Source organism: Pituophis catenifer, unplaced genomic scaffold (genome assembly GCF_029215685.1).
Source record: "Pituophis catenifer annectens isolate HBS135680 unplaced genomic scaffold, rPitCat1.0.hap2 SCAF_2, whole genome shotgun sequence".
In the NCBI taxonomy this organism is placed as follows: domain Eukaryota; kingdom Metazoa; phylum Chordata; class Lepidosauria; order Squamata; family Colubridae; genus Pituophis; species Pituophis catenifer.
Genome location: NW_027256882.1, coordinates 145,284,010 through 145,296,079, shown reverse-complemented (window position 1 = coordinate 145,296,079; position 12,070 = coordinate 145,284,010). Strand labels below are relative to the sequence as shown.

General features: G+C 39.2%; 1 protein-coding gene across 1 annotated transcript in view; it reads right to left on the bottom strand.

Moving 5' to 3' along the window:
- The window catches only part of WIPI1 (WD repeat domain, phosphoinositide interacting 1), a 42,849-nt gene extending 36,285 nt beyond the window's left edge, over nt 1–6,564 (bottom strand). The window contains exon 1 of the mRNA XM_070937728.1: nt 6,470–6,564. Coding sequence (XP_070793829.1) covers nt 6,470–6,537 — 68 coding nt within the window. The 5' untranslated portion in view covers nt 6,538–6,564. The remainder of the gene's footprint in view (nt 1–6,469) is intronic.
- Between the last annotated feature and the right edge of the window lie 5,506 nt (nt 6,565–12,070).

The window sequence follows — 12,070 nt, the reverse complement described above, 5'->3', positions numbered from 1 at the left end:
ATATTTTAGCCTATATTTTTTGTCTGTTAAAGTTAAATTTCCCTACAATATAAAAACTCTATATATGTGGTTTTACAAAGCTATATTACAAAGCAAAAATTTACTAGTTCACTACATATCCAAGTCAATTCTGGTACATATCCTATTCATAGTAAACAGAAACAACTGTGGCATAACTGGAATTTCAGTGCATGGAAGGCACATTCACAAAATGGCTCCTGCAGAAGGCATACTACTTTACAAAATTATTTGAACAATGGAAAATAATTTCATTGAAATGAACTAGACTTTTGGAAAACCTATACCATCCCAGTGAAGCTTTTGAAGAGCCCAAAGACAGTTCTGTAAAATGACGCTAAATGTTGGTGCAAGATTTCTTCCTTTTTTTCTTTATATGTAAGTAAAGACACCCTCAACTTACAACTGAACCTGAAATTATAGTCGTAAATTGTTACAGTTTAAATTAAGGCAACATGTGATCAAATGTCAATTTTATGACATTTTTGCAGCAAACACAGCAGTCATTAAGTGAATCCATTTTCTCCAATTAGTATTTTTGCCAAATTTTGTGGCAAAAAATGTCACAAATTGCAATCATGTGACTGAAGGATGCTGCAAATGACCATAAAAGTGAGCCAGTTTTTAAGTACCCAAAATATGATCATATGATCAGGGGAAATGGGGAGAACCACAATGTGCAGCTCTTGTAACTCCAACAATGGGTAAGTAACTCTGGGGGAGGTTTGTTGTCATGTTGAATGATTGTTAAACAATTGGTCATAAGCTGAGGACTATTTGTAGATAAGTAAGTAAATAGAGGCAAAAATAGCACAAGCGATTAGACTTACTGTATATACCATTTCACAGTGATTTACAGTCCTCTCTAAGCTGTTTAGAGTTGACAGATTGCCCCCACCTTACCAACCTTGGAAGAATGGAAGGCTCAGTCAAAACCTTACAGATACCAAAAGTGATATCTAAAGACACCTTGCTTCCAGTGAGCAATATGTCCCTTAGTCATTTAAGAAATGCAAATGCCTTTTATTTCTCAGAATGAACTGACAGAAAAGTGATGCTGAATTTAACAAACCAGTAACCTAAAACCTATGCAAAATATTTCTATTGGGATCTGAATGTTATTGTTTAGAACAATTTGCAAATTGCCAGGCTCCCAGACTTGAACCGGATATAAAACAACAGTCACAAACCTGTAAAGCAGGAAATGTGATGCAAGGGAAAATTAAACACTGCAATGGCCTAAGACTGACAAATACATTCCATTAGATATAGCTCCAAGAGCATAAAAGGGAAGGCTCCCAATGACAAAAGTGACTGTACTACTACTAAGAAATATATATAAGCAGTAGCAGGTTCAAAACTAAACTGAGTAACTCACATTTAAATACATGTCTAAAATAGATAAGACCATCCATAGTTCCTGTTTTTTATCAATTCACAATCCAATTAAAAGCTGGGGGGTATTTGGAAAGGAGAGAGCAAAATTCTAGAAAATTCATATAAAATAGCCTTTTCTTAAATATATTTTAGTTTCAGATAAAAATGAGCTACTGCTCTGGATCTGACTTCATTACCAATTCCAGAGCAAAGTCTATCCATGAAAACCAACATGTCAGGGGAAATGTTCCAGCTTGGCCTCTTGCCCTTGAAAGTTATTTGTTGGCTTCCTTCAAACTAACTTCCAGCATCATTCTAAACTGGTAGAGTCAAGATGCACTGAGAAATATTCCTGAATATACAGCTGTTACTCTAAATAGCCAGCTCGCACAAATACAGGTAATCCTCAACTTACAACCTTAACTGAGCCCACAATTTCTGTGGCTAAGCAAGAGACTTGTTAAGTGAGTTTTGCTCCATTTTATGACATTTCTTGCCACCGTTGTTAAGCGAATCACTGCACTGACATGGTTACTAACTTGTGTCTTTGCCCTACCCAACTGACGTAGGTGAAAATCCAGGGAAAATCATCATTCTTTCAGAGATGGCGGAAGGAAAACTCCCAGCACCTGGAATAGGAGGATCCAGGAAGCACTGTAGCACAAGTTGACTTTCTTTAGAAGCCAAGACTCTCACTCAAGTGAGAGGTACAAGAACTCCTTGCTTTACAACAGTTCATTTAGTGATGTTTGAAGCACAACGGCACTGGAAAAAGTGACTTATGACCATTTTTCACACTTATGACCATGGTTGCATCCCCATGGTCTCCCGCCTGAACTATTGTAACGCTCTCTACATGGGGCTCCCCTTGAGGAGCACCCGGAGGCTCCAACTGGCGCAGAGTGCGGCCACGCGGGTGGTGACAGGAGTGACGTGGCGTTCCCATGTAACACCTCTCCTGCACGAGCTGCACTGGCTCCCGGTGGTATTCCGGGTGCGCTTCAAGGTTTTGGTTACCACCTTTAGAGCGCTCCATGGCTTAGGACCTGGTTATTTACGGGACCACCTACTACCACCAATAGCCTCCCACCGGCCGGTACGTTCTCATAGAGAGGGGCTCCTCCATGTGCCGTCGGCCAAACAATGTCGACTGGCGGCCCCTAGGGGGAAAGCCTTCTCTGTGGGGGCACCTACTAGCTGGAACGAGCTCCCCCCAGAGATACGGAGGATCCCGGATCTGCGCACCTTCCGCTGCACTCTTAAGACCTTTTTATTCCACCAGGTGGGCCTGGCCTAATCTTTTCCCTCTTTTTAATTATGTAAATTTTAATTGGTTTTTTAACTGATTGGGGTTTTAATACGTTTGGGCCAGATTTGTTTAATTCGATTTTACTTTGTTTTTAAATTTTGTATCCATGTATTTTTACTGTTTGGCTGTTCACCACCCTGAGTCCTTCGGGAGTAGGACGGTATATAAATTAAATAAATAAAATAAATAAATAATAAATAATGGTCACATGATTTACATGCGGATTTTTGACAACTGACTCACATTTATGACGGTTGCAGTGTCCTGGGATCAAGTGATCCCCTTTTGTGACCTTCTGACAAGCAAAGTCAATGGGGAAACCAGATTCACTTAACCGTGTTAACTAATTTAAGAACTAATTTAAGTGATTCACTTAACAAATGTGGTGAGAAAAGTCATAAAAAAAACCTCACTTAACAAATTTCTCGCTTAACAAATTTTGGGCTCAGTTGTGGTCATAAGTTGTGGACTACCTATACTACTTTATTAGTATTTTATTAGCTATGCTTTGTTGAATTCTAGGAAAAGGAACTGAGATCCAGATCAAGTAAAGAACACATAGCTTTTATGCCAAGATACGGTACTAGATTCAAGCTTAGCATCTCTCAACATGATAGCAGTGTTCCAATATTTGAGGGGCTGCCACAAAGAAGAGGGGGACAACTTATTCCCCAAAGCACTGAATGGAGAACGAGAAAAAATGGATGGAAATTAATCAAGGAGAGAACCAACTTAGAAATAAAGAGAAATTTCCTGACAGTTAGAACGATTAACCAGTGGAACGGCTTGCCTTCAGAAGTTGTGGGTGCTCCATCACGGGAAGTTTTTAAGAGATTGAACAACCACATGTCTGAAATGGTATACGGTTTCCTGCCTGAGCAGGAGGTTAGACTAGAAGACCTCCAAGGTCCCTTCCAACTCTGTTATTCTCTTAAATCTGTTAAATCAATCTAAGAAAATGTTTTTTTTCCTCACACAAGTTAACTGTACTGGCTATCAGTATGTCTCAGTCTTCTGCAGTTTCAGAAATCACCCATGATTGCTTGTGAAAAGCCTCCAGGGTCACAGGCAACTGGGAAGAAACATTAAATAACTGGTTGGTCTCCACTTTACTACTTCTGACTCTTTAGGCACAAGCTAGAAAAGGAACACAGTAGACCTTTAATCTGATCCAGCAAGACAATTTCTTTTTCTTTCTTGTTCTTTTGCTCACTTGTATATAAACTAGTAAATATATATTCCAATTTCTAATTCAAAATTCATATTGTTTTGAGTACCATTTTATTGAACAGAAATCAGAATTGCTACAAAAGTAAACTCTAGCATTGATATCTGAGAGAGTGAAGATGGTAAGGAGCTAGGATTTCTTTTATCCAATTCTAAAAACACGAAAAAATAGGTAATCCTCAATTTACGACTCCAATTGGGACCAAAATTTCTATTAAGTGAGTTTTGTCCCATTTTAAGACCTTCCTGGCCACAGTTCTTAACTGCAGTTGCTAAGTTAGTAACACAGTTATTAAGTGGATCCAGCTTCTCCACTGACTTTGTCAGAAGATCGCAAAAGTGATCACATGACCCCAGGACATTGCAACCGTCATAAATATGAACCAGTTGCCAAGCATCCTAATTTTGATCACGTGACCACAGGGATTCTGCAAAGTCATAAGTGTGAAAAATGGTCATAAGTCACTTTTTTCAGTGCTGTTGTAAATTTGAATGATTGTAAATTGATGTCTACCTGTATCCTGATCATTCTAGCAAGTTAACCCAAAGTGTTATGCATCTTAAAATAATTTGTAATAATACAAATAATATTAATAATACAAATAGTAATAATACAAATTGAACAAGCTGAAGCTTTGCACAGACCAAAACTATCAATTATCAACATGTCTACTTTTTGTTAGTTTTGAATCTATTCAATATATTCCCTTCTTTTCTTGTACTTTATCAAAATAACAAGATATTTCCTGTTGACTTTTCTTTCTGTGGTTTGGATGCTTCATTTCTACCACTATTACTTAATAGTACCCTCTTAAAGCCAAACTAGGGTACATCTTTCTCCACATTTTTAAAAGTAATGTCTACATTCACAGAACTACTATGAATTGCTCCATATCCTGCAAGTTTCATGCTCATTTATATTAGAATCAATTTCCTTTCTGTCACCATGACGATTTAAGGCTGGTTTTAATTTAACCAATTGTGGGTACCACTGGGGAAAAAAGCTTTTGAGAGTCACATGGCAAGTGAATAACCATATAACTCAGCAAAAAATAAAATAAAACCGTATGTCAAATCTTTGTTTGGAAGAATGTATGAAATCATATCAATTTAAAATTATGCCAGTTCTAATATTAACACCCAAAATGTGTTCTATATCATATATCTCAAAACTTCAACGCATATTTTTTGTTAGTTATAGTATACAATTCTTTTTACTAATACCTTATGCTACAGAAAGCTGGGTGGGACAATTACAGCTTCCCACAACTTGTTTCAAAGTAAGTATGCAACAAGTAAAAAGGATATGACTACTTACATACCTATCACACTATTCTGTAGGCAATATTATGCAACTGCGGGGGGGGGGGGGGAAGGCAGGATATTCCATGATATTGCTCTCCTACAACAATAATTCTCAACCTTTTCTTCATCATGGATCCTCTTTAAATATCTTTTGTAGCCACGGGCCCCCAAGACTTAATTCAAGATTTAAATCATAATATTTTTTTCAAGCCTTTGCAGACCCCCAGTGATAACATCATCTCCCCTCACTCCATAGACCACAGGTTGAGACCCACTGCTTTACAAGGTTACCTGACCAACAGCAACAGAAACGCTACAGATTTTATCCTGAGAAAATGTCTCTCTTTTTTTTTTTATTTCAAAGCTCCTTCATTCAGGAAGACACCGTTCCATTTTTTTTCCAGGCATCTTTCCAGCTAGCCTGTTTAACCTGTGTAGACGGAATACAGATACAGAGCACAAAACACAGATGCGGTATTTCTTTTCTTTTCTTTTTTCACTTTCCAGTTATAAACAAGACTTTCGTTGATACTTGGATCATGGGATGATAGAAAAGGGGGGGAGGGGAATCGTTGATACTTGGATCATGGGTTGATAGAAAAGAGGGGGGGAAACCCAGAACCCAGGAACATCATCAGTACAAAAAGGGTGGAAAAGAGAAACATCCAGCCTCTGGCTTCAATTTTTTTTTTAAGTACCAATATATTCACAAGCTGGTGGGAGGCGATCATAAACAGAACCACGAAGACTGGAGCAGTCTCGAGGTTCATTCAAATCTCCCCAATACCATTTTTTTTTAAAAAAAGGGGGGGGGCAGAAAGGGGAACGCAGCCATGCAAGGGAGAATCCACAGACCTTCAGTACTGAAGTACCCCACCAGCGACCGCTCCAAAATCTTATCCTCTTGAATAGCTGTTATTTGCAACAGGCTGTTTTTAGTTCCAATAACTGAGAGAAAGGACAGATTGAAAACTAAACAAAGAGCCGACCGAACCACCTCGGGATCTTTATATAGGCAGGTCTTAAAAACAGCCGGCGAGGGACTTGAAAGGGGTGACTTTTCCTAAACCCGCCATTTCCCGCTTTTCTCCAGCCTAGGTTGCATCCCACTTCTTCCCTTCCATTATATATCCCTATCCGATCCCCACCTTATTCCAGTCCTCCTCCTCCTCCTCCCTCCCTCCCTCCCTCCTTCCCTACAGCAAAGACTGGGTCCCATCCCTATTTACGTACGTGCAATCCTGGTTATAGGAAAAGCAGGTCAGGGCCTCCCGCTCCCCTTCCCCGCCGGCGGCCTCCATAAGCAAGCACGGAATCCTCGGCCTCGATTTCCACCCGGTCAAGCGCGGAAGCTCAGGATCTCCCGCCGGCCTTCCTCCCGCTCGCTGTCACCGCTCCCCGGCGCCGGATCGCAACAGAAGAAACAAGTCACCTAACCACGGCCGGCCGAAAGGCGGGGCCTTTCGACCTGCCCGCGCTTCGCTATTGGGCGAGGCCCTTTCGAACGCATCACCTCGGCCCCTCCGCCGCCAACCGGGTTCAAGCTTTCGATCGCACTCGGGAGGCAAAGCTCACAAGCCCCGCCCACGACGCCAACAGGGCCGGCGGTGATTGGACGAAGAGGTGGAAACAGCTGACAAGTGGCCACGTGGTTGTGTTATGGTTGCATCAGACTGGAGCCGAGACAAGAGTGGGCGGCAGGTGGGCCCGGAAGGGCTGAGGTGGCAGCCTATCTTTCGGACTCGAGTTCAGCCCTGGAGCCTGATCTACGCCGGAGTACAAAACGGAGCAGTCTCCTGTTCCGGAGGCACGTCACGCTTGGGAGGATACTGTGGATGTGCAGCTCTTTACTCCGCTAAGAGCTTTGTGCTGAATTAGGCATGAGGCTTAGACTTTTAGACTAACTTTATTGTCACTTTGAAGGTACACTAATCGGCATACATTAAAATGAAGTTTCGTTGCTCTCAAAGGGTCACCACCTCCAATACACACTACATAAACATGACTAAATAAATAAATTCTTCTTCTTCTTGTGCCAGATCTGTCGATCATGTTGGCGATCCTATTTTTATCAACAGCCGCACAAAAAAGTGCTGCTGAGTTTTGTCCAAACCAATCCCTTAGATTTTGAAGCCATGATGTTGTTCTTCTGCCTGGAGCCTCGTTTACCTCCAGTCTTTCCCTGGAAGATTAAGTGAAGTATGCTCTATTTTTCCAGGTGTCCCATCACATGTCCAAAATATTCTAACGTTTGCTTTTTAATGGTTTTGATGATTTCCCTTGGCTTTCCCAGGCAGCTTATCACTTCCTCAGTTCTGATTTTGTCAACCCAGTTTATACTTTATGGTTGACTCAGCCTTCCATGGTAGGTAAAATGAGGACCCGGATTGTGGGGGCAATAAGCTGACTTTGTATAAAAAAAGAATACCGTTGGGGGGGGGCGCGAAAGCCCTACTAAGCAGGTATATACAAAAGTATGAAGGCTATTGCTTAACGCATTGTAAGCCGCCCTCAGTCTCCGGAGAAGGGCGGCATATAAATCGAACCAATAAATAAATAAATAAATACGTAACAGCTGTCTGTAAATCCAAAAATAAATAAATAAATAAAATTAAACCGGGTTTTGGAACAAATCCTCCTTTTCGTGTGTGCATGTTCGTTTGTGCCCGGTGAAGCACTGGCAGCTCCAGAGGGGCTGAGATAAATAAATAAATACAAAATTAAATTCACACCCTCAAGCTTGGAAGCTCACTGTGATGAGCCAATTGCTGTACCTCAGCCCAAATTTCACATATATTTGGGAGGATTGGAGAAAAAGCAGGATAGAAATCTAATAATAAGTAAACAAGCCCGTTAGGAAACCTACTGCTAGAAGTGCTACACAATAAACATCTAGAAACAACAAAATTCTCGTATCCTAAGCTAGTCATAATTTCTATTTGCGCAAGGATTTCAGTCAAAAATAATCAACCAAGTAACTGAGTTTCCTCATCTGATAGCAAATATTTCACAAGTCCTGACTGTGATATGTAATTGCCAGATGTGAAAGCATTCCTGATCTGACATAAACATCCATAATCTAGATAATGATAGTTATTTTGTTGCTATTATTTATTAATGTCTGTGATGTACAAAATCATTAAAGGTAATTTTAAATAACAAATAGTACAGTCACCTTAGGTCCCGAATCTTCTTTATCGCTATGTTCATCTTTGTGTAGTTGGAAATTCAGCCCTGTAACTATGTGAAGTCACTGGCTTTTATACAGTGTATAAGCAGTGGTTTAACCACACTTTGAATAAGTTATAATTAGCTCAGTACATACATAAAAATACAAACAAAAATGAGTGCATCTAAAAGATATGCCAAGCTAAAACTAATCAACTATTTAATAATTCTAATGTGCAAGTCAGATCAGTTGCCACAGGGTTCTTTATTCTATTTAAATAGACCATTAACATGTGGAAAAACAACTACAGATAATTGTAAGCACTCATAGTTATTAGAAATGAAAAACAATCTCATGTAGCTCCTGTAAATTGTAAGGTTTATGCAAATCAAAGGAAATTACAGTAATTACCGGTATGCTTTGCATCTAAGACTTTATCTACAATTGCTTCATATGGGATAGAATATTGTAGGAAAACTTCAGCAGACTATAACAGATATAGAAGTGTAGAAGTGTCTGTCAGAAGCAAATAAACCTGACCATAAATCTCAAATTCTAACCGTACAGTACTGTATCAGTTATTCAGATTAGCACATATTTATTTACTATGCTCAGATTACAAATAACTTCAGAACACATATGCAGGATGAAATGAGGAAGCATGAGATGAAAGACAAATTTAAAATAATAATTGTTTTGTCATAAACATAGGAAGTCTTGAGAGCAATTAATACATACTGTAGGGGCCAAAAAAGGAGATCGGCCTGTGCAATTCAGGAAGACCCTGCACCAGAAAACTCAATTTTGAAGGGAAAAGCTACTAACTTAGCTTTCTCACTGATACGGTTTTCTATGAGTAAGATTTATATTTCATGATGAAGTAGCCAATCATGCAAGTCCTCCTTTGCAGTAAAAATAAATCCTCTGTTATTTATGAAAACTCAGCCCAAGCTCAATGAAATATAGGACAGGTAAAGCATATGCAGAGGACGAGTTTGGTGTAATAGTTAAGGCACCAAGCTAGAAACTGGAAGACTATGAGTTCTAGTGCTGCTTTAGCACAAAGTCAACTGGATAACTTTGGGCCAGTTGCTTTCAGCCTAGAAAGCGAGGAATATATAATCCACTTCTGAAATCTTACCAAGAAAACTGGCAAGGGGCTTGTTTAGCCAGTCACCAAGTCAACACTGAGTCAGAGGAAAGAAAGAAAGAAAGAAAAGAGAGAGAGAGAGAAACAGAAAGAAAGAAAGAAAGAAAGAAAAGAAAGAAAGAGAAAGAAAGAAAAGAAAGAAAGGAAGGAAGGAAGGAAGGAAAGAAAAGAAAGAAAGAAAGAAAGAAAGAAAAAGATTGATTAGAACTGCAAAGGGAAGCTGCATATGATTCTAGCTGCAGGATGAGCACCACAGGTAGACATCCTTGGACAGGGACAAAGGCTTACACATTTGCAATATGTCACTGCTGATCACCCAGAGCCTCCTGGCACTGTTGCTTTCACTCATCTTCTCTGAAACAGTACATACATAGTATTCTACAATGATAAAGTAGGCTTCCTTATGTTGACATGATTCTTGGACACATTGATGTGATTTTCTAGACAACAATAATCCAGAAGGGTTTAGTGTTATCTTTTGGAATGTTTTCAATTTCCCGGTCTAGCTTACTGGCCTGGGATTTCCTAGTGATCTCCCACCAAGGTCTAAACAATTTGTACTGTTTCTGAGGAAAGTCAAGGTCAGTTAGGTGCTGCCGTGTGCTGTCTTATAAGTCAGGGATCACAGCCACAGTTCCTGGAAGCAAATCCAATAGCTTGTCCAAAAGTTGCCAGGTTGGTTTTTTTAATCCTACTCCCATTGACTGGAGAGCCGCTCTCAACATCTTGCTCAAGGTTAGATGCAGCCCCTTGCTGCAGAAGGGCCACATAACTCAGTGCAGACTGAGCACAGTTGCAATAACCAACATTTCAGAGGGTGATGAAGAGGCAGTCAAGCCTTTGAAATGGTATGTTTGTCTTTGATACAGTGCTAGAGACTGAAGTAAGTATCAGGAGCAGAATATCTTGTTGGTTCACATCTGGAGTTGCAAGTTCAGGATAAGCCCTAAAGGAAGACAGGATTTAAAGCAGTAAACAATCAAGAAACAATTACAAATTCTTCTTCCCTCCCTTGCTGATAGAAATAGGTGAAGGAGATCTGTGCTACACACCAGGTAACAAAAATGTTCAAGAAAGAACAGAGTGTGAGGAAATACTGGGTGGGTTTTCATCAAGGATACACAGATCTTTTCCACATTCAGTCATAACCTGAAGCATGTACGTAAGGCAGAGTCTGATGCATCTGTCTGATTAATGGATGCTCCCGCTGATACAACAGGGGCTCAAAGGTAAAAGCTTGCTTCAGATCCTGGAATTGTGCCTTAGCCTGAGAAGACCAATTAAAGAGAATAAAATGATAACTAGTAAAGTGAGTTAAAATGGATGTATTTAACAAACTCAGGTATAAAATATCTAAAAATTACAAAAGCCGCTCTAAACACCATACATCTTCTATACACCTACTAGCATTATCCTTCTGAATGCCATTTGCTGAAATTCTGTAGCCCCAAAATTCCAAGGTAAGATTGTCAAAAACACAATTTTTTATTTTAGCATGTAATTTGTGTGTACTTACTCCAGAACATTCCTGACATGGATAAGCAGCTGGATATTTTTGGGAGAGGAAATCACCTCATATATCATGACATGAAAGTCCCAGATGTTTGAGAATATCTAATTCATGAATCTTATAAATACTGTTAATTAGTTCATCCAAGAACTCAAATTTCTTAGAGCAAATGTCAAAGACAGTTCAATATTTTTGGCTTCTTTCATAGAGATACAGAAGTACAATTTAGTAAAATTGTGAGATATGACAGTAGAATGCAATCTTTAACATTAAAATTAAAAGTCCCAAGTTGCGAACTCTCAATCTGTTTTTCTTCTTTCTTGACAGGTTGGGAGCAAAGGCAGGAGATGAAAGTCTAATACATCTTTTTTTCAGGTTGAAATCAAGACATTCTTTCAATTCTTTCATTCTACTTTAGATAGGATATCTATATTTAAAAGTGATCTAGAACGAAGGTCACATGAAGTGTGCTGTATGTGCATGCAATGTGTTGTTTCTAAAAACACTAACAAATTCAGAATAATTTTCTGGTAAAAAGGTCCAAAATGTGAAATTATGGTGATGAGTAAATGTGGCCTTAGTTCCATAACTGGTTATTTTGGATCCGCACATCTGTTGCCAGTGCTGAAATAGCCTGTTATAGCTACCAGTGGTGTTCCAGTGAGTCATCATCAGGTCTCAGAAACATAACTAAAATTTATATGCATGGGTGTAGGTATATACATACTGTATATACATACATACATACTATATACATAATGTGTGGCAGTGTGCCCACAGTAAAAAATGACAATGTTATTTTACTTGTAAAAGAAAGTAGTGAGTTCAAAAGATTAATGTAAGTTCCTAACAACAGCATATGACCAGAGATATTACAAAATATTGGAAATCAAGTAAGAAAACTATTGTACTCATTTAAAAGTAAGTACATACATATGGAGGTGGGGTCACTATGAATTGCTTGAATTTCTTTCGCCGAAAATTCCTGAACAGATTGATACCGTA